Here is a 23,688-nt window from a genome sequence, read left to right on the forward strand (position 1 = left end):
TTTTACCGGTGCCTGTTCTCAAACCCGCTGACAGCCACGGGTTCGGAAAATGAATGCCGGCTAAATTGAGCGTCTGTCTTCCGACACGTGGGCTGCGGGCCGATTTTTAATTTTAATTTTTTTTAATTTTAAATTTTTTTAAAAATTTGGGGCCTCCGACTTAATATCGCCATGATATTAAGACGGTGGGTGCACAGAAAAGCAGTTTTTACTGCTTTTCTGTGCACTTTCCCGGTGCCGGCAGAAATTAACGCCTACCTTTTGGCAGGCGTTAATTTCTGAAAGTAAAATGTGCAGCTTGGTGGGGGGGGGGGGGGTTAGCCGTGGGTTTTCGACGCACTGTTACTCCTTACTGTAAAAGGGTAAAAATAGCGCGTCGAAAACGCGCAGCCAATCGCGGGCTAACAGTGCGCTCCGCCGGAGCGCTGTACTGTATCGGCCTGAAAGTGGCTGCCACTTTACAGCAGATATTAGATGTTGTTGAGCTCTTCCCTTTACTGCACCGAGTGTTTTGTTTATTTGTTATTGTGTTGTTTTTGTTTTTTTTAAACAATCATTTTCTTTCATTTTTTTCTAGTAAGGCAGTGACAGAGCCGTAATCCGCTGCTTTTCTCTGTCCAACCCTGAGGGGGAGTTGCAGAGGGTGGGAATTGCAGAGCACCGAAGCTCCTCTGCTGCCCACGTTGGGAGCCTCCTCGTTTGGCCCTGTCGATGCCCTTTGTAGATCTGCTAGGATGAAAGTTCGCAGAGACGGAGCCCCGAGCAGAAGAAAATGATCCTTGTTCACTTTCTCACTCGTTGGTGTAGCAGACGCGTCACTATGGAAAAGAAAGCAGGAAACAGAAAGCAGCTCTCTATCTCCATAACCCTAAGGGTCAAGCAACTCCAACAGGTCAAGGATGTTCCAACTCAAACAAGTGTCTGTCTAGGTAATGGCTTCTTCACTGTTTGCGACAGGGATTAAGTCTGAAATTTGTGCTGTAACTGGATCAATCTGGTCTCTCTGATCCCACGAGATCAAAGAAAATAAGCAGGGTCTCACCTGGATGCAGGGCCAACTTAACTATTGGGCGAGTGAGGTGGTCACCTGAGGTGCCAGCATTTGGTGGGGGGTAGCACTGGCACGTAGGCTGGGACTGTGGTAACCAACCACCAAGGCTGTCTCCTGCTCTGCCCCTTCCCCCTTGTCTTTCCTTCCCATAAGGCCTGCATGGGGCTGAAGAAACAAAGAGCTGCTACTGCTGCTGCTTTGTCCTTTCCACTAGACAGGGCCCACGCAGAGCCAAAGCAACAAACAGCTGCTGCCTCTGCCTCCTGCACCTCTTCCAACCTACCGATGAGGTCCACACAGGACTGAATACAGAACCGTGCTGTCGCTGGGTCCTGCCTCCCTCCTTCCCTTTAAGGCCTACACAGGACTGAAGCCAGAAGAACTGCCAACCACAGCCTTTGTCTCCTGCCTCCTCCCTCCCGATAATGCCCGGGGGTAGGGAGGGGAAGGGAGGGGGCAGAAGGTTCACCTAGGGCACCTAATACTCTTGCAACAGCCCTGCCAGGATGGGAGGTCTGAGCATGAGGGGTGCGCAGTAGGAAGTGGTGTTGGTTACTTGGCAATATCACACTCCTTATCCCTGACCCAATACTGAACCAGTGTGCGTGCCAGCATGGTAACAGGGGCACACTTCCCTCTGACCCAGTACTAACCCACTGTCGCAGCCTGGTCTTAGGATACATTCTGCCCTCTGAGCCAGCACTGTCTCAGTGACCCAGAATTGTGTTAGGGGACACTCTGCCATCTGACGCTGTACTGACCTAGCGTCCCAGCATAGTGTCAGCAGGATCAATAAGACATCCATCCCATTAATTTTATCGTATGATTTTGTTTTGTGTTTCTGCTCTTTTACTGTACAATTTCAAACCTTATCCTAGGTCCAAGGCTTTGGGTTTCTACCCTTTGGCCTTTTTGATCCAGGTTCATTAATCCAGGGCTGTCTTCTTCTTCCTTGTGAATTAATGTGTGGCGGGTAAGACACCACTGTAGTGGGACAGGTGTGAATGTAATACAGTTACCATAGAAAATGGTGGCAGATATAAGAAATTGCCCTGCTGGGTCAGACCAAGGGTCCATCAAGCCCAGCATCCTGTTTCCAAGAGAGGCCAAACCAGGCCACAAGAACCTGGCAATTACCCAAACACCAAGATGATCCCATGCTACTGATGCAATTAATAGCAGTGGCTATTCCCTAAGTCAACTTAATAGCAGGTAATGGACTTCTCCTCCAAGAACTTATCCAATCCTTTTTTAAACACAGCTATACTAACTGCACTAACCACATCCTCTGGCAACAAATTCCAGAGCTTTATTGTGCATTGAGTGAAAAAGAACTTTCTCTGATTAGTTTTAAATGCGCCACATGCTAACTTCATGGAGTGCCCCCTAGTCCTTCTATTATTCGAAAGTGTAAATAACTAAGTCCCAAATAGTCCATTCAGTCTGCCCAGCCTGTTGCTTCGAGTAGTATCTGCTGCTCCGTGCAGCTTAGTCCCAGGCAGAAATGTTACACCTAAGGTTAACCCAGATTACACCATTTCTTCATTTCCATCCCTTCATCATTTATTTTATTTTATTTATTTATTTATTTGTGTTTTTTCTATACCGGCATTCACGGAGTTCGTATCATGTCGGTTTACATACAACAAGGGGTGAGCAATACATAACTATAACTTGAGCGTATACATTACAACTTATAACAAATTATAACAAGTTATAACAAGTGCTCAGAAAAAGAAGAAGTTACAATAAAACAGGGATGATTCTAACTAGGAGTAAAAGAAGAGGATGATAGAAGTTTAACAAGAAGTACAACTGAGGATCATGAGGGATCCTCTGTGTTTATCCCACGTCCTTTGGAATTCCAGCACCGTTCTTGTCTTCACCACCTCTTCCGGGAGGGCGTTCCATGCATCCGTCACCTTTTCCGTGAAGAAATATTTCCTGAGTTTAGCCCCTTGGAATTTCATGCCATGACCCCTAGTTCTGCAGCTTACATTCCATCAGAAAAGGTTTGATTCTTGTGCATCATTTATACCTTTCAGGTATTTACAAGTCTGTATTATCTACCTCCCCTGTCTCTTCTCTCCTTCAGGGTATTTAGGTTCTCCAGTGTCATAAGTCTTTCATTGCAGACCCCCACACTATTTTGGTTGGCTTTCTCTGGACCACTTCTATCCTATCTCTATCCTTTTTGAGATACAGTCTCCAGAACTGAGGACAGTACTCCAGGTAAGGCCTCACCAAGGATCCGTACAGGGGCATTATCACATCCTTTTTCCTGCTGGTTACGCCTCTTTATACAGCCCAGCATTACTTTGGATTTAGCCACCTCCTTGTAACATTGCTTCTCTACCTTCAGATCACTGGACACTATCAACCCAAGGTTTCTTTCGCTCCTGATTGTTATGCGTGCTGTCCGCGGCAGACCCGCGGCATGGCCCTCTCACCTCTCTGTAGTAACTCCAGCTCTTGGTTCCTCATCCCTGGCGGTGGTGGGCTGCCAGCTCCGTCCTCGGACCTCCCCTGGGACCTCCAGCTCAGCTACAGTACCTGGCGTTCCCGATCCAGCCACCACCTCCATTGCTTCACGTCGGGTCTCTCCGTGTAGCCCGCGGAGACGCTGCTACTCGGCGCCGCACCTCTCCCTAGGCGCACGCATCTTTAATGCTTAAGTAGGGCCTGTGGCGGGAACCGAGCTGTGGCCCCGGATGATGATGTCAGTGGAGCACCGGTACTTAAGCCTGGGCTCCGCTCCCTAGCTTTGCCTTTGCAACAGGTCTCCTCGCTGGTCGAGTACTCGTTGCCTCCTGAGAGTTTCGTCTCACTCCCGTTTTCCTGTTCCTGGTTCCTGACTCCTTGCTCCTACGTTCCTGCTTTCACCTTTCCTCGGATTGCCTACACGGACTTTGACTTTGCTTTGCCTGACCACGCCATTGACTCTTTCCAAGCCCAAAACTCTGCTTTGCCCGACTACGCTGTTGCCTCTCTCCAGACCCAGACCTCTGCATCGTTTGACTACGCTTCACTATCTCCGTGATCAGACCTCAGCCTTGCTTGCCACTGCTTCCAGTTTGCTGCCAGCCCTGGCTCAAGCCTGTTCCTCGACGCCTCTTCAGCCTACTTCCTGGACTTGGTCTATTCAGGCTTCGGCCTGCTCTTGCTCGGGCACCACCTGTCTGCCTACGTTCCTTTGGCAACCGAGTGTCCAGGACACTACCTTGTCCAGTGTAAGACTGTACCATCTCCCTTCTGCTGCCTCTGGGCTGATCTCGATCTCCTCATCGACCACATACAGAGGCCCACCTACGTCCAGCTGGCCCTGGCACCTAAAGGCTCAACCCGCGGGGAACGAGGTTTGGTATTTGTGAAGCTCCAGCTGGCCTCTGTCCATCAGCCCACTCCGCCTGCCGACGGTGGGGACCCTATGGGTTGGGTCAACCCCACCTCGGCCCAAGGGTCCACCTCCGGCGCAACATTGATCATATGCAGCTCCTTTGGATTACCGTACCCCAAGTGCATGACTCTGCACTTCGTGGCACTGAATCCCAGCTGCCAAAACGTCAGCCACTCCTTGAGTTTTTCTTAGATCCTATTGCAGATCTTAGTGTTGTTTGCCAAAAGACAAACTTTACCTTCTAACCCTTCCGCTATATCGCTCACAAAGATATTGAACATGACCTGTCCTAGAGCCAAGGCTCACCACTTATCACCATTCTCTCTCCAAAGTAGGTTTCAGTTACCATTACATGCTGTCATCTGTCAGTCAACCAGTTTGTAATCCATTCCACTAATTTGGGACCCACTCCCAGGCTTCTCATTTTAATCATGATCCTTCTATGTGGCACCGTATCAAAAGCTTTGCTGAAATTCGAGTTAATCACATCAAGAGCTCTTCCTTCATCTAATTCTCTAGTTCCCCAGTCAAAAAGGTTAATCAGATTTCGGGCATGGCACGTAGACACCATTGTGGTGGGATTAGGCGTTCTTTAATTGTAATGATGACACAGACAGAATGCTATTGGTGCCACCTGTTTTTGCTAATGCTGCACTGAAGTCTGTTCCTTGGGCTCCAATTTCCAGCTGTAACCAAGTTAGATCAACCACATCACAATCGGTGAATAGCACTCAGTGGAGCCGATCCATCCGTGGCAGCAAAGTACCGTAGCAGCAGTGGGCAAAAGGCTAACGTGGGTGGGCTGTGGGCTGTAGGCATGCAGGTCTGAGTCCTACTAGTTGTATTCTTATTGATAAATAATGCCATATTCTGCACCCTACCATGGCTTTCTAAGTAGTTTGCAACAGCTATTATGCATCATGCATGAAACTTTAAAATATTTACCTCAATTATTTGAAGCACTTAGCATTAAAAATTCCTCATTAATCTGTATTAATTTATTTTATATTTTTTGCAATTTATAAATGCACAAGTATATCATGTAAAAAGCAAAGAAAAACCAAACAATCAGATCCAATCAATCATGTAATAAAACAAAAATTAATGTATTCTTTCATGAATCTTCTTTGAGAAAGCCAGAAATCTTCATAACTACAATGAAATATCATCAATCATCAGAACAGGTGCAGAGCAGAGCTAGAACAATTCACATTACAACCAACAGGAAAAAACAAATTCAAATTCTGCTGTCACCTCAGCAAAAAATATCCCTCCACTGCTATTTTATGAAGTAACACAAACTCCTGCAAAGAAAGAGGCATCTAGAACCTTGCCACACAGTCACAGCACTGACTCTCAGTATTCAAATAACAGCAACCTTATGGAAAAGCAGCAATGCAAATACTACACCAGGCCCTAGAACATTAATACTGGAGCAACTACTGGAGTACCAAAACAAGCCACTGCTACAAATCTCTACAGAGAAATTACATGCTAGCAGAAATACTGCACTCCAGTCACACACATACAGGCAAAACAGAGACTGACCCTTACCTAATATAGAAATAAGAGACTACAAATTAGAAACAGAAACTTGCAGACAAAACCAAAATAGAAAGCCTGAGAAACTAGACTCTGAACAGTGGAATACTGAAGAAAGAGCAAAATACAAAAATATAAGAAATGCACATTCCCAAAGATGGCATATTCCACTTGCTAAAATCTCAAAATAATTTTTTGTTTACCTTTGCTGTCTGATTGAACGAGTAGATGTAAATCGGTTATTTACACTTTCAGATAATAGAAGGACTAGGGGGCACTCCATGAAGTTAGCAAGTAGCACATTTAAGACTAATCTGAGAAAATTATTTTTCACTCAACGCACAATTAAGCTCTGGAATTTGTTGCCAGAGGATGTGGTTAGTGCAGTTAGTGTATCTGGGTTCAAAAAAGGATTGGATAAGTTCTTGGAGGAGAAGTCCGTTAACTGCTATTAATCAAGTTTACTTAGGGAATAACCACTGCTATTAATTGCATCAGTAGCATGGGATCTTCTTAGTGTTTGGGTACTTGCCAGGTTCTTGTGGCCTGGTTTGGCCTCTGTTAGAAACAGGATGCTGGGCTTGATGGACCCTTGGTCTGACCCAGCATGACAATTTCTTATGATCTTTGTATTTTTCTAATCAATTGGTCCTGGTCTCTTTTTCCCATTTTTCCTTTGCTGCTTATTTCCCACGATGGCATTGCAGCTCTGGCCTTCCTCTTCGCCGTCACGGGGATGGGATCCCATGACGGCAATGCTCCAACAGGCTTCTACCAGTTGGGTGGGCCTACGCCACTGCATAGCAGAAATATATTTCTCATTCTGCTGATTTTAACAGAGGAACATCGCCACTAAAACGAAAAAAAAAAAAAAAAGAATATGGACTCTTTACAAAAAGGAGACCAGTTTGTGGAATTCCTTTTCAGGCATTCACTTTGTTGAAGCTGTTCATGGTTACAAGAAGCCATAAAGGTCACTAGAAGTAATTATGGGGCCCTTCGGTGCTTGTTATAATGATGTGTTTTCTCCTGTTCCTTTGCTTTTTTTTTTCATTTGTTGTTTTGGGTTTCAGACGGAGTACTGAAAGTTGAAATATGCACATTTTATCCATGGCGGAAAAGCAGTGCAGACAAGCATCGGAGCAAGTTCTCCGGGCCACTTCATTACTCTGGGAGTTGGGGAGGGGAGAGCTCCAGCCCGGCTTCTGAAAGCGTAAAGCAGGCTGCCCCGTCACGTTCAGGCCCACTGGGGGTTTCTGTTGTGTGACTAATCCCTGCCCAGTAGGGTATTTAGGGTAATTGGTGCCCTCTTCCGGATCACGTCGAAGATTTTCTGAAGAAGGTTTCGCTTGATGGACCGAAGCCCTGTTTCAGCTGCAATAGCTGCTGCTGCAGCTGGGAGCTGAGCTGAGGTGACTAATTCTTGTTGGACCAGTGGATGAATATCCAGCACCTGGAGGTGAGCTGATGCCCTGCCCTTGAGGCCTTCTTTTCCTGCTCCTTGGAGCAGCCTGGCCTCCAGCCCCCCCCCCGAGGAGGAAGCTTTTGGCCCTCTTAAGACTGGGTACCCCACCTGTGGCACTGGATGAGCCCTAGAGGAAGTAGTATCCTGCACATGTGTCTCGGAGATGTTTGGCACTGGAATGATGCCACTCTTCGGCTAGCCATGCTACGCTATAGTCACACGTTGCATGAATCAGTGCCCCGCCTGCATGGCGAGTACTAAGGCAAGGCCCTCAATTTGCTTACATTCCTAACAGCCAGGTAGCTTGCAAACAACGTAAACAGTAATATCTTCTCAGGAATTAAATCCAGAAGCAAAGGGCAGGATCTTAAGTTCTGCGACCTGAAGAGCCTTAACGCCGCCTTCCTTTTAAAAGGAACGACATCCTGTCTGTCCAGCTCCCCTCTGCCGCACGCTAATCTCGCACTACGTCTGCAGAAACGTACCCCGGGTCACGGCCAGGACTGCAGCAGCCTCTTCTAGGCCGGGTGCTGTCAGGCTGGCCACCCTCACGGAGCCACGTGCGAGTGTCGTGCACAGAATACCATGTGTTTCCCCTCCGCGTGGTCTCCGGTCATGAGAAAATCAGCCCCGCTCTGCTCGGGGGGGATGACGAATGCATAAACACAATGATTTATCGATTGACAAGGTGCAAGCACGCAGTCAAGGGCTCAGGAACACATTCCCCGGAGGTGCTGAGAGACATTCATTCTCTTTTATGCCAGCGCTGGAACGAAGGAATATGCCTGCCAGAGCTGTATGGCTGGGGGGGGGGGGGGGGGGGGGGGGGTTTGTCATCGGTTTCGGTGACTAGAAAGCAGAGCAAGGATTTCTAAGCTATACATTCAGTTAGGCCGAAGACAACCGAGGTCTCTAGTGCTGCACCCTCCACCACTGCCACCTATCTCCTTCAGTTCTCCTCACAAACAGACAAGAAGATCGTGTTAGTTAAATTAGTTTAGCCAAGGCTGGTTTCCACAGAGCTGTGCAGGAGATGAAACCCCCCCCCCCCCCCCCCCATCCCACCACAGACGCAAACGTACTCAGCGGCTCAGGAACTGCTTTAAAGGCTGCAGTGTGTCCAGGGGCCTTAGGCAGGGCTTTCCTTGGCAACTCTGCAAGCCCAGCGCCGTCAGAACACGACCGCTGCCGTACGTCCCACGGTTTCACGTCGCTGGGTGAGGCACAAGGGACTGCCGCATCCATCCTCACAAAACATTTAAAGCCACTGCAATGGAGGCTGACAAGAAAGAAAGTGGAAATCCGGGACATACTTTAATCCTGCCAGAGGGATGCAAACTGCACTAAAAGCATTCAGGAAAGGCAGGTGTTAAAAAGGTCCAGCAATGTTCAGCAGCTCCTCGCTCGCGTTTCTTGCTCCAGGTATCGATTTCCCGTTGTGAACGAAGGGGGCAGCGCTGGGTTGGGCTTTGGCCACTGCATCCTAAGAAGTCATTAATTGCCAGTGGCACAGCCATCCCCTGGACGCCAGCCTTGCAATCTCAAAAGCTCCAGGCTGGAGGAGTGAGCTCCGGACACTCCTAAAGCCGGCAGCAGGACAGCCTCGTCTCAGCGCCTTCCACTGTCCAGCCGGCTGCCAGGGCTCCTGCAGAGACCGGTTGTGGGTCCTGCTCTCTAGTTCAGGACAAACCCAGTTCTGTTTCTGCCTCTGGTGGGGTTTCTGGATCCGGCTTTGTAGGTAAGGGAATGAGTTTTTAGACCCCTGTCCCATTCCAGGTTCTGGTAGGTCACAGCTTGGTAGGGAGGACCTTGGTGCATCCCCACCCACCTTTTCTTTTCTTTTTTTCTTAATCATCTTGCTGATCTTTTATCACTCTCCTCCTCTATCCCACACCCCCAGACAGCATGCCTGGGTATCGTTTGGGACCCTCGCTGGGCCCGTGGGCAGGATATCCCCTGAGGCACGCCGTCGGGCCCCACTCATGGAGCAGTAGGGGCTACTGCTAGTGGCCAGCAACCTCTCTCGAACCCTCCCCCCCCCCCCGGGTCCACGGGATGGTGGTTCTGACCCAGAATCACTCCCGTCACCGTGCTGCGGCCTCAGCTTCGAAGCAAGCCCCTTCATACATAAAACAGTTTACTTGCATTTTTGCAAGTAAACAAAATGTACCTCACATTTCTAGATAAGACACTTGAGGAATAAAAATGTTTAGTGCTGCTACCCAATACTTGCAGAGTGAGTAGCTCCAGAGTAAATTACAGCCAAGATTAGTTGTTTGGGTTCTGGTTTGCCTGCGGGAGAACTGCTCTGCAAGTGACAGGAGATCCAAGAAAATAATGGATGTCCTTACCAGGGTCAAAACCAGTTACAGGTTTGGTCACAGAACCATGAATAAGGGGGATTCTTTAAATAAAATATCGTGGTCACTTGTATTTAACAAATACATGTATTTAATTATTGGCCATCCCATAAAAGGCAGTTCACACTCAAGACAGGAAGCTTCTCTAGGCCGATTTTGCTGAAATGGTGATGGGTACCCAGTGAGGCACAGAGTGACCTCTTCCCAAAAGGGGTCCTGAACATAGACACAGCAACCTCCTGCCCGGGGGGGGATTCAGTCAGCAGGGTACAGTGGGGGATAACGCCTGGGCTGGCAGGGGGGGTGGGGCTCATGGTCATATCAAACACAACCACGAGACAGGAGGCAGGGCCGGGTTTTTCTTACCGATCTCACAGTTCTCTCCGGTGAAGCCTGGCTCGCAGCTGCAGCTGTAGAGGGAGTCATTAATCTGGCAGGTTCCTCCATGGAGGCAGGGGTTGTTCTCACAGGGGTCAGGCTGAGCTGCAGGGAGGAACGACAAGGCACAGGGTTTGTTACTGAACATCATACGCGGAGAGGAGAGACCCAGAGCGCTACTCGGAAAAATCAGGCTCCTCTTACTCTCCTCATTACTCAGAGCACTTGAGAACAGACAGACAGGAAGGAAGAGCACGGAGAAAGGAAAGATGGAAAAGACAAGAAGACGGGGAACCTCAAGAGCATAAAATGTTCACTATTGCTCTGCCAGCTTTCCCAGTTTGTACAACAGTGCGGGATTTTCTTCCAGAGTGGGTGCAATCCAGGAATGCCCGCCCAACCAAGGACCAACTTTTCCAGGCAATCTGTGGCACAGAAAACAGGCTTTTCACAGCAGCCCGGTCCTTGGGCAGAGCAGCTGTGCCTGAGGTGAGAGAGTATCTTCTGCCAGGGGGGTGGGCAGATTCTTCCTCCCTCCCCTCCCAGATCTTGGGGGATGAAGCCACCGTCAGTGAGACCCCCACCTCTGGCCCACATGGGACCATAACGTAGTCTGGTAAAAAAAAACCAACACCACAAAACACTTGCATTTGTCTGACAGCGGACTCCCAACTGCTCGCTCATCCTTTCTCCTCTCTGCCCCATCCCCAGCCCCAGCCATTGGCTACAGCTGACTTTAAGCAGCCTTGGCAGAAATCCGAAGAAAAGCTTGGCACATGGATACAAAACAAATTAAAAAGACACACAGGCGGAGTGGCGAAGGCCTCCACAGAGCAAAACCATTTACCGTCGCTTCGGAGAATGCAGAACTCAATCATGTTGTGCTTATCTGTAAAGAAACACCGTCGCTTGGCAAGACAGCCCCGTGGCTTTCATTCCCTCTCCAAATAAGGGGGGAGCTGAATTAAAACCGGCAAAACAGGCCAAGAAAAAGTGTCTGCAGCTAAGCCACAGTCGGTGCTTCGCAGCCGAGCAGATATGTATTTATCAGTTTCCCTAACTCGCCCATTAATTAAAAGGAACAGCAGTGCTTAATATACGGGAAAATTAAAAGATGGCGCCCCCTCATCGGAGGACAGGCTGAGCAGGTCTTGGCTTTACTCCCAGTGCATCTGCTTTGCTTAAAGAAACTGGAACTGCAAATCCATGGACAGACCCAGGACTGGCTCACCCTCTCCCTCTCGCCCTGCAGCTAGCGGGTCCGCCTTAGCTTAGGCTGATCAGCCCAGGAGCGAAACTAAGCTTCCGCTTGGGCCTTGCGCAGTCCTGCGGCTAAACTTCCCGTCTGAAACTCCTGCCGGCGCCTGGTCCCTACCCCATGCCTGCATCGAAGCAGGCACAAAGTGCACGCTGGAAATCGCAGGTGGAGGTTTAAAAATGCAGTCTCCACCTGTACTTTACTCCCCCATCCCATGCAAAGCAGATTCCACCCATCCCCTCCCCTCCCCCCAGCAGGTAAGAGAGAGAGAGAGGCATGAACATGAACCCCGGGCCTGACCCTGCCGCTTCCTCTCCCCCGCTCCCCTCTCTCCAGGCCCAACCTTAACAGCCTCTGATCCTCCCAGCTCTGAAGCTGCGGCTGCCCCAGGCCAACGCAGCCATCGCTTCCTCCTGGCTGGCCACAGCCAATTCAGCTGCTGTCACCTTTCTGCAGCCTGACAGAGGGTGGCACCTGAACATTACCTGTGTGTCTTCGGAGAGCTGCCAGGACTGAGAAAATCCCAGCACCAGGAGCGTTCCCAGGGGTGGCTATAAACTGCCCCCCCCCCCCCCCAATTATTTTAAGGCTTGATCGAAGATTTAAATTCAAAGCTCGCCTTTACCTTGGCGTGTTAAAGGCGAAGCGACAGCAAGTAGCTTTCATATTATAAGAAAAATAGAGGTAAAGCGAAAAAAGGGGGTGAGGTTGTTGTAGTGTAAATGCCGATTTTCAGAGCCTTTTCTTGCCCTTCCAATCTGGAATCCCAGTGTAAGGAACTTAAGATGGAAGGGGATGGGTGAGGGAGATGTCAGTGGTCAAAACCAAACCTGCAATCCAGTCCCCAGGAGAGAGCGTTTCATAGCAGAAACAAGCATTTAATTTGAATGGTCATTAATGAGGAGCTGATGGGGGTGAAGGGGAATGGATCAGGATTTAGTAGTGGAGGAGAGGATGAGGTTTTCGGGAGCAGACATCCTCCAAGACACTGCAGCTCCCTAAAGTTAAAACTCCCGTCTTTTTTTTTTTTTTTTTAAAGATCCCAGTTGCCATGGAAACTGCCACTGTGCCTTGGGCGTTTGCACTGGAGGACTCGATGGCAGCGAAAAAATCCCTCAAGCTGCTCCCTGTCCACAGAGCCGAGGGCTGAGAACAGCGAGAGATCACCCCCACGGCTGAAACGGGATAGTCCAGGAGTCCAAGGAGATAGAGAGCCTGGGACAAACATGCCAGCCCCAGGGAGAATGCAAGGCTGGCAGTGAAATACAAGAGCGTAAAGCACAGGAGCTCGGTGGCAACCTGCCATTTACACCCTCGGAACAGCTCTGCAGAGATTGCTTCATGGTTAGGACCGGTTGGGAATTCGGCTTAAGCCTTTTAGGTTGGGTGTTGACTTAGTGGGGGCATGACTAAACATTTTTTCTGCACATGAATAGTCCCTGTACCTCTGCGTATCGCTGCTTCTTCTCACCATGGGGCAGAGAGTGACAAAGGCAGCCTTTTTAACCTTGCTCATTTATTCTAGTGATCCAGGGACTCGGTAGTTGGAAGGGCTGATGCCTCACTCAGTTACCTGTTGGACAGCCCACAGCCATCTCCTATCCCTACAGATGGGTCTCCCCTATACCAAGCTGCCCACTCATCCCGCCACCTTCTGTGATATCTTTCTCTCCCATTTTATTCTGTTTGGCATGAAAACTTTCAAGAGACAGCTTGCCAACATGGGGGCATATTCACTCTCCCTGAAACAGACCACCTCCCCCCCCCAAGCGCAAAACCCACCCCACCCCTCTGCAAAGCAGCACTCAACAGTTCCAACCCTTTTGTTCTGACCCTTTGTGAGTCAACAAATAAAGGACAAATATACAAGGGCTTGCGGCCCATGTGCGAGCCCGCTGCTAATGGCAGCGGCGCCGGGCACGGGGAGCGCATCATTCTCCCCCAGCGCAGCAAGGAGGTTTCCGGGGGCGTGTCGACTGGGGCCTCTCGCGAGAGCGTGGGACCCGGCAGACGTGCCCCAGTGACGTCATAGATCGCGCGTCACGGCCCCGATAAAGGAGGGTGGGTGGTACCCTGGACTGGCGATTATACGCAGTTAAGAAGGGCGACTCATGCATCTCAATGTTATTGTTAATTAAATAATAAAGCTGCGGCCTTTCCCACCACAAGAAGACCGAGTCTCATATGTTTAAATAACTCGTAAGCAAGATCCAGAAGGTGTAGGAGAGCGGAGGTGTGCGCAGTGCATTTGCGGTCACAACGTTAGAAGTCTCTGTTTCTGCTCTGACTGAACCCCTTCAGTAATCTCCACTGCAGGTTCTAACTGGCTCCCAGCTTTGGGGCAAATTTAAGCTCTTTCTTGTTTTCAAGTGCAATTTGCAGTTTGCAACTGCCACAAAAACCAAATGCTGACAGCTTGTTCTTGGCTCACAAGTTATCAGAACGTTTTCCTAATACACATCCTTCCAAACTAATGGACCTTGCTGCCAAATGAAAGGGATCTCTCTGACTTAAGAAAGAGTCCTTTAACAAGAGAGAATACAGTAACATTGGGAAATCAGAAAAAAAACTAAAAGAAGCAGTTGCCAAGGTTAAACGTTTGCATGAGGCATGGATATTGTTTAAAAATACCATCTCGAAAGCCCAGATAAAATGTATTCCATACATCAAAAAAGTCAAAAGGAGACCAAACAACTGCCGGCTATGACAGCAGGGCTGCTGGTGGTGTTAACCCCCACAGGAGAAGCAGGTTTGACCTACATAGAATTGGCTAGAAAAAGACCAGGTGTGGTCTAGCATTAGGATTTCTATATATACCGACCACCTACCTCTTGGGTTGAGACCTTTGTTTTTGGTCCAGCAGGACTCAGCAGGGGATACTCACACGAGAACTAAAAGGGACTCACAAAGGCAGGGCTGAACCGCTACTAAGGCAGGAAATGAAAGAGTGACCCTAAAACAAGACAGAACAAAACCGGGAGGAGACAGAAATGGGGTAAACAAAACCAGAAGGCCACAAAATTAGATCCAAACAGACAAGGAAAACAAACAGTACAGAACGGATTCACAGATCAAGAAGCCCACAATACTAGGGCCAAACAGACACAGCCAAAGGCCAAATACAAGACTACTTTTAGGGTAACAGAGGGCCACAGCAAGGACCAGACTCTGGCCCTGAACTCACTGAGGGGCAGGTTTATATCCTGTGGCAGTGCAGGGAACATGGCCACCAGCAGGGACCTACAAGCCATAAGGCTTGGAGAACTGAACAGCAGGGGCCATGGTCCACTGAGGGCCCCTGCTGGCAGGAGGGGGTATACTGTTCACAGATCCTCGCACAGCATGGTTTAATGGTGAAAGCGCATCTTTTAAAAATGGAAAGTAGACCCAAATGAAGAAAATAGGCAACAGCATAAGTACTGAAAAGTTAGATGTAAAACAGTTCTAAAGCAGGCTAAGAGAGAATTGAGAAGAAGCTTGCCACAGAGGTAAAAACGAATATTAAAACCTTTTTCAAGTACACTTGAGGCAAAAAAAGCCTGTGAGGGAGGTCAGTTGGACTTCTAGATTAGCAAGGTAAAAGGGTGGTCAGGGAGGACAAGGAAGTAGCAGAAAATCTAAATGAAGTCTTTGCCTCGGTCTTTACGAAGGATGTTGAGGACACATCAGAAATATTCTTTGATGATGATGATGATGATGGTGATTTTTGAGCAACCAAAGCAAATCATGATGAAACTGGAAGATGTCATAGATTCAATTAACAAACGGAAGAGTAGCAAATTACCAAGACTGGATGGTATTCACCCCAGAGTTCTGAAAGAAATCAAACAAGAAACTGCAAACTTGGAGGAGGAAGTGACGTCATCGGGCTTGATGGCTGCCTGAGCTGCGAGCTCCGTAGCTAGCCCCCTACAAATATCGTGCATGGGAGCTAGATATAACTTAGAACTCGCTGAAACTTGTGGCAAGATATCCAGAACCAAGCGGCAATAGTTGTAAATCGAAAATCGGTAGACTTTAATTGCTTTTCCTACCGAAAAGCGGGAGACCATGGGGCCGAAACAGACGAGCAGACTGCGGGAATAGATACTGCAGAGGGCAGTGCAGACATGGATGACGCATTCAATATAACTTCGGAGGAGGCCCCCTACCCAATCAGAGTTCCGCGATTGGTTTTGCGGCCTGCGCCAGGGCTTTAAAAACTATAAAAAAGAAATTCAGGATATGCTGGGAGCATATCATGAGGAACTAGCTGCGCTGGGACATAGAGTGGATGATATTGATTCATGAGTCGATGCGCAAATCGAAACCAGCAAGCAGCTCCACGAGGTATGTTCAGAGCTGCAGGAAGAAAATTTAAGCATGTGTACCAAACTGGCTGACTTGGAAAACAGGGCCAGAAGAGGAAATCTGCGCTTCAGAGGCTTTCATGAAACCAAGGAGAATGCAGACTATGCCCATCTCTTTCGTCAGTTTTGCTCATTCCTGCTAGAGTCAAACCCCGATTGCGGGGAAGGACAACCAACAGCAATAAAGTTGGACAGGGCTCATAGAGCCTTAAGAGCAGCAGGCAATGGTCAACCACAAGATATTATAGTCTGCTTCCATGACTATTATAAGAAAGAACAAATAGCGGGAGCAGCCCAGAAGCAAATGCGCTAGATCTGGGAAAACCAAGAGGTATCGGTGTATGCAGATTTATCTCAAGCCACACTCCAAAACAGGCAGGAGCTAAAAGAGGTGACTGCGTTTCTAAGAAAGGAGGACATAAAATATAGGTGAATGCACCCCTTCGGTCTAATCTTTACCTGGGATGGTGTGTCAGCTCGCATTCAGAATGTAACAGAAGCACCAATGATCTTGAAGGACCGCGGCTTTTCAGCGACGAACGCACAACCCGTGGGGACTGAAAGATCAGCATCCACGTTGGCAAAGGGCGAATACCAGAAACAGCAGGCTAAAAAGAAGTTCTGATCCCCACAAGAATAACACGGACATCACTTGAAAAGTTAATCCCACACGTCTAGAGATAAAGCGTCTGGGTATCACGACAACACAGCGATCTTTGAAGTATACAGGCAATTTCCAGTTTGGTATCTTGTTTTCAAAATGTTGGATAGTTGACATTCTGTTTATAGTTCGATGCCAGGCTCAAGAGTTTATACTGCCGGCAATAAGTTCAGATAAGAGGGATCTCCTGTCAAGCTAAATTGTTTCAGGCTAGAGGGAGCCTCTATGTCTATGGCACTGTCTTCCTCCTTACGACGGGGAGATTTGGTTCTGCTAGGGGATTATGGCAGAACAAGGAGTGAGCAAGGGGGGGTAGGGGTGGGGGAACTAATAGGGATTATGCACATGTTATACAGTGTTAATCCAGTGCGAGACTCAGACTCTGGTCATTGGGTGTTTTAGTAAGAGAAACAGGAAGGGAAAGAGGAAACAATTAAGCACGATAGTCCTTATGAGGGGGGTTTTGGAAATACCATGACTAATATACTTTTGGGCCGCAATCCTGCCCTTGTAACTGCTTAGCCTGACTCCTCGTGGCGCCATTTGTAAAGGTCGGAAGGGAAGAGAACAGGGGATAGAAATCCCAGGTAGGGGGCGTGACCCTGAACATCCAACTATGGCCACATTTCGAATAATTTCCCTTAATGTTAAGGGTCTCAACTCCCCATTTAAAAGACATATGCTTTTTAAAGAGATGAGTAACCTAGGGGCAGATATCATTTTTCTCCAAGAATCCCATTTAAAAAGCAGATATGAGTCACTTTTGAAGTCCAGACATTATCCCTGCCAATTTTTCACACCCTGCCCTAAATCAGCTAAATAAACAGGGGTATGTATATTATTCTCGCAACATACAGTGTTTGAAACACAATTATGCCTTAGGGATCCATTAGACAGGTACCTCTTATTGCAGATTCTAGTAGATGGGTTGGAATACACGTTTCTAAATGTTTATGCCCTCAACCAGAATCAAGGTCGATTTCTAGTGGAGTTGAATCAGGTTCTACTCCATCACAGTAGAGGCAAGTTAACTATCAGTGGGGATTTTAATTTGGTAAGAACACCTGCCATTGATGCTTCGTGAGGCAGTGTAGCTGCCTCACCTTTTCATAGGCACAAGCTACAGGAATTAATGGCTACTTGGCACTTGATGGATGTCTGGAGAGCACACTTTCCCTTGTCCAGGTCATATACATTCTATTTCTCAGCACATTTATCCCACTCTAGAATAGACTACTTCCTAATAGATAAAGCATTGTTTAACGATGTTTCTAAACCTGATATAACCCCAGTAGCATGGTCAGCTCCTGCGGCAGTGACAATGGATATCTCATTCGCCCAATACGATAAAGGAATTCGTTTCTGGCGACTTAACGATTCCTTGCTGTCGGATGAATGGTATACTAAATCCTTAATTCAGCATATTAAGGAATATATTGAATTAAATGATACAGGGGAAGTTACACTACCGGTAGTATAGGAATCCCTTAAGGCCTACTGCGGGAGTTATTAATATCCAGAGCCACTTATATCAAATAAAGGGACACTCAGGAAGCACAAGAGTTGTGGCAGAAGATTACGAGACTCTCTCGTGAACATCAAACTACGGGGTCTCGGGATATCCTGCATCAGCTATCTAATGCCAGGGAAGACCTTTTGAGACTGGAATCAGCCAAGAGGGTTCACTTATTAGATTTAATAAAACAAGTCTATTTCGAGGGGGGTAACAAGGCAGGAACTAATCTGGCGAGTAAATTAAAGGCAGTAGCTTATCAAAACACTATTGCTAAAATCAAAGATGAAGGGGATCACATACTGACAAATAACACAGATATCCATAAAAGAATTTTAGCATTCTCTAGTAATTTATACGCCCCAGAGACTAGCATTTCACCTGAAGCGATAGACAAATATCTTGAACTGGTCTACCTTCCTTCTTTATCAGAAGAGGCACAGCAGGCGCCAGATGAAGAGATCTCCACAGTAGAAATATTACATGCAATTAGAACGTTAAAATTAGGGAAAGCACCAGGCCCAGATGGTCTCACGGCAAAGTTCTATAAGTGCTTTGCTCCATATATCGTTGCGTATTTGCAGAAAGTATTTAATCATTTGAGAACTGGAGGAGTATTAGCTCAAAATTCCAACATAGCAGGGATAACTGTCCTACTAAAACCAGGTAGAGACCCTTCGGTCTGTGGATCGTATCACCCTATATCCTTATTAAATTTAGATCTTAAGATATTGGCAAAAATCTTGGCAGGGCGGTTGAATAAATATATCACTACCCTCATTCACCAAGATCAAGCAGGATTTATGCCGGGGAGGTTAGCTGGCAACAATATTCGCAAACTGGTAGATTTGATGTGGTGGGCTCATGGAAATAATGTTGATGCTATTTTTCTCTCAGTTGATACCGAAAAGGCCTTTGACATGGTTCACTGGCCTTTTCTCTTCGGAGTACTGAACAAAATGGGATTAGGGCCGTTTTTTAGTATATGGATCAACAGTTTATATACAAAACCTAAAGCTTTGCCTTAAAATTAATGGAGGCTATTCGGACTACTTTAAGGTAGGCCTGGGCACCAGACAAGGTCACCGTTACTTTTCACCATATTTGTAGAACCATTAGCTACAAGTATACGAAATGATATCAAGATCTCGGGTTTTACCTTCCTACACCATACATTCAAACTATCCCTCTTTGCTGATGATATCATGTTAATCATCACCAAGCCCCATCAATCCTTACTGGCTATAGAACGGGATATCAGGGTGTTCAGAGGGGTATCAGGGTTTAAGGTAAATTGGGAGAAATTTGAGATTCTCAACCTCACCTGCGACCATGAGACGGTCCATGAACTGAAGGAACAACATCCATTCCGGTGGACCTCCCAAAAGATAAAGTACCTAGGCATAAATCTCTCCAAATATCCTCTGGAGTTGTTTAAATTGAATTACCCTCCCCTTATGAAGCAAGTACTACTGGATTTGGATAAGAGATGTAACCTCCCTAGTTACACCATATAGTCCATACATATAATCCATATGCCTATATGTAAAAAATCATTGAAGCGAATGATTTCTGAATTATCCCAAACAACTGAAAAGCAGGTTGTTAATACAAACAAAAAACACACTTTGAAATGTCTGTATGCCAATGTCAGAAGTCTAAGAAGTAAGAAGGGAGAGTTAGAGTGTATAGCAGCAAATGATGAGATTGACATAATTGGCATCACAGAGACTTGGTGGAAGGAGGATAACCAATGGGACAGTGCTATATCAGGGTACAAATTATATCACAATGATAGGAAGGATCAACTTGGTGGGGGTGTGGCACTTTATGTCTGGGAGGATATAGAGTCCAACAGGATAAAGATCATACAAGAGACAAAATGCTCAGTAGAATCTATATGGGTAGCAATCCCATGTATGTTGGGTAAGAGTATAGTGATAGGAGTATACTACCATCCATCTGGACAAAATGGTCAGGCAGATGATGAAATGCTAAGAGAAATCAGGGAAGCAAACCAATTTGGCAGTGCAATAACAATGGGAGATTTCAATTACCCCAATATTGACTGGGTAAATGTAACATCAGGACTTGCTAGAGACATAAAGTTCCTGGATGTAATAAATGATTGCTTCATGGAGCAATTGGTTCAGGAACCAACAAGAGGGGGAGCTATTTTAGATTTAATTCTTAGTGGAACGCAGGTTTTGGTGAGAGAGGTAATGGTGGTGGGGCCACTTGGCAACAGGGATCATAACACGATCACATTTAAACTAATAACTGGAAGGGGGACAATAAGTAAATCTGTAGCTCTAACACTAAACTTTCAAAAGTGAAACTTTGATAAAATGAGGAAAATAGTTAGGAAAAAACTGAAAGGTGCAGCTGCAAAGGTTAAAAGTGTTCAACAGGCTTGGACATTGTTTAAAAATACAATCCTAGAGGCGCAGTCCATATGTATTCCACACATAAAGAAAGGTGGAAAGAAGGCAAAACGATTACAGTCATGGTTAAAAGGTGAGGTGAAAGAGGCTATTTTAGCCAAAAAAAATCCTTCAAAAACTGGAAGAAGGATCCATCTGAAGAAAATAGGATAAAACATAAGCATTATCAAGTTAAGTGTAAAACATTGATAAGACAGGCGAAGAGAGAATTTGAAATGAAGTTGGCCATAGAGGCAAAAACTCATAATAAAAACTTTTAAAAATATATCCAAAGCAAGAAACCTGTGAGGGAGTCGGTTGGACCATTAGATGGCCAAGGGATTAAAGGGGCTCTTAGGGAAGATAAGGCCATTGCAGAAAGACTAAATGAATTCTTTGCTTCCGTGTTTACTAATGAGGATGTTGGGGAGATACCAGTTCCAGAGACGGTTTCAGGGGTGATGAGTCAGATGAACTGAACAAAATCACTGTGAACCTGGAAGATGTAGTAGGCCAGATTGACAAACTAAAGAGTAACAAATCACCTAGATCAGATGGTATGCATCCTAGGGTACTGAAGGAACTAAAAAATGAAATTTCTGATCTATTATGTTAGGAATTATTAGGAAGGGAATGGTTAATAAAACGGAAAATGTAATAATGCCTCTATATCGCTCCATGGTGAGACCGCACCTTGAATACTGTGTACAATTCTGGTTGCCGCATCTCAAAAAAGACATAGTTGCGATGGAGAAGGTACAGAGAAGGGCAACCAAAATGATAAAGGGGATGGAACAGCTCCCCTATGAAGAAAGGCTGAAGAGGTTAGGGCTGTTCAGCTTGGAGAAGAGACGGCTGAGGGGGGATATGATAGAGGTCTTTAAGATCATGAGAGGTCTTGAACTAGTAGATGTGACTCGGTTATTAACACTTTCAAATAATAGAAGGACTAGGGGGCATTCCATGAAGGTAGCAAGTAGCACATTTAAGACTAATCGGAGAAAATTCTTTTTCACTCAATGCACAATAAAGCTCTGGAATTTGTTGCCAGAGGATGTGATTAGTGCAGTTAGTGTAGCTGGATTCAAAAAAGGTTTGGATAAGTTCTTGGAAGAGAAGTCCATTAACGGCTATTAATCAAGTTTACTTAGGGAATAGCCACTGCTATTACTGGCATCAGTAGCATGGGATCTTTTTAGTGTTTGGGTAATTGCCAGGTTCTTATGGCCTGGATTGGCCTCTGTTGGAAACAGGATGCTGGGCTTGATGGACCCTTGATCTGACTCAGCATGGCAATTTCTTATGTTCTTATGTTCTTATGTCTTGGATGGGTTGAATAGCGACTATAAAAATTAACTTTCTTTCTAGACTATTGTATTTGTTCCATTCTCTACCCATACACATACCCTGTGAGGTTCTAAAGAAGTGGCAAAAGAGGGTGTTCAGTTTTATTTGGAAAAGGAGACCCCCCCTAGGGTAAGTAGGTTTGTTCTCTACCAAAGTAAAGCCGATGGGGGACTAAATGTACCCAATCTTACATGGTATTATGTAGCGGCATAGTTGCAACCCCTGATTGTCTGGCACCAAACCGAAGATCTTAAACACTGGGTGATTATTGAGCAATCACAAATGTCTGAGATGTCCCTTGAAGCTGCACCTTGGCAGGTTAGAGAAACCTGGAGATCATGTCCACACATGTTACCAACTACGAGACATACTCTGAATACATGGGAAAGGTGGAAAACAAAACTAGTAGGAAATAAGCCCTACTACTTCCTGACCCATCTGTTCCACAGTACCATCTTTTTTCTATGTAGTTTACTAACTTCATTCTCAATCTGGAAAACTCAGGGCATCACTCATTTTGAGCATATATGGGGGGGAGCACACCCCATGCTCCCCCTAACTCCCCCCCTCCACTTCCCCCCCCCCCCCCCGCCTTTTAGCCTCTTCAGCCTCCCCCCCCCGCCTTCTTTACCATATCATTCCCTCCCTTACCTCTACCTCCCCTTTCGCATATATTCTCCCCCCCTTTCCCTCTCCCCTCACCCCTCCCCCCAACGTTGTAAATAAGTTCACATATGTAATATGTAATTTTAAACCCATATCTTTCCAATTAAGTTATCCATGCTTGCTTTCTCTTTTCTCTCGTACTTCGCTTTTTACCTTGTTCTTTTTATCCAATTATTATCCAATTTCTCCCAGTTAAACCCCCTTGTTCAATGTAATTTCCTTTCTCAGTTAATTGTGAACCGACATGATGTGTCCTACGAATGCCGGTATATAAAATGTTAAATAAATAAATAAATAAATAAATAAATATACTTTCCTTTGAATCTCTGTGCCAGACCTATAAATTACCACTCTCAGAATACCTAGCATATCATCAAATTCGACACTTTTGGAAGGGTAATCATGTGGGGAATGCTCTACGTTTGGGGAAGTCTCTGTTTGAAGGCTTTTGCTCGACTCCCTTTCAATTTAAGTGGCTTATCTCTAAGGTATACAAACTATTAAATATGAGACTAGCTTCCATGGCGGCACATATTCAGGCCTGGACCAGAGGCTTGCCCAAAAGATTATACTTTGGATGAGTGGTCCACAATTTTTGATCATCTAAGAAAGGCCTCAATGTTGTCAACACTGGTCGAAAATGGTTACAAGCAATTGTATAGATGGTACTGAATCCAGAATGTCTTGTGAAAATAAAGCCCAAAACTGATGGAAAAAGTTGGAGGGGATGTAATTCTGTGGGCACGTATGTACATATGTGGTGGGAGGGAGAATGCATTGCACCATTGTGGAAGCAGATTGCTGACAAGCTTATCACACATCATGAAGGAAAAAATACACTTAAGGATGGAACTAGCATTGTTGAATGATGTGGATTCAGCACCATCGGCTCCATCTCATCCACTCGTCGCCCAGGCATGCATAGCAACTGGATTGGAAATTGCCAAAGCATGGAAATCAACGCATTGTCTGTCTGTTCAATCCGTCTTAAGGAGGATAGACAGTGTATGTACAATGTACAAGTTGACAGCGGAAAAACATCATTTTATGAAGCTATTCCATTCCACTCGGGATTCCTATCTCCTGTGGCGGTCCACAGCACCATTAGAGGCTGCTGCTCAGAAATAATGCTGAATATCGGTCTAGACTATAGCACCTCTTTCCTAGACTGAGACACTTGTTGGACTTAATAGATGACATGTGTGGGCGGGTATGAGGGAGGGGGGTGGAGGGAAAACATACAAAACCCTTTTGGGGAATAACAAGTCAGAGATTATA

General features: G+C 46.3%; 1 protein-coding gene across 1 annotated transcript in view; it reads right to left on the reverse strand.

The window, feature by feature from the left end:
* Positions 1–23,688, reverse strand: part of NCAN (neurocan) — a 143,234-nt gene that overhangs the window by 31,568 nt on the left and 87,978 nt on the right. The window contains exon 8 of the mRNA XM_029613553.1: positions 10,182–10,298. Within this exon, the coding sequence (XP_029469413.1) occupies positions 10,182–10,298 (117 nt within the window). The remainder of the gene's footprint in view (positions 1–10,181; positions 10,299–23,688) is intronic.

The sequence above is a fragment of the Rhinatrema bivittatum genome, chromosome 8 (assembly GCF_901001135.1).
Source record: "Rhinatrema bivittatum chromosome 8, aRhiBiv1.1, whole genome shotgun sequence".
NCBI classification, from domain to species: domain Eukaryota; kingdom Metazoa; phylum Chordata; class Amphibia; order Gymnophiona; family Rhinatrematidae; genus Rhinatrema; species Rhinatrema bivittatum.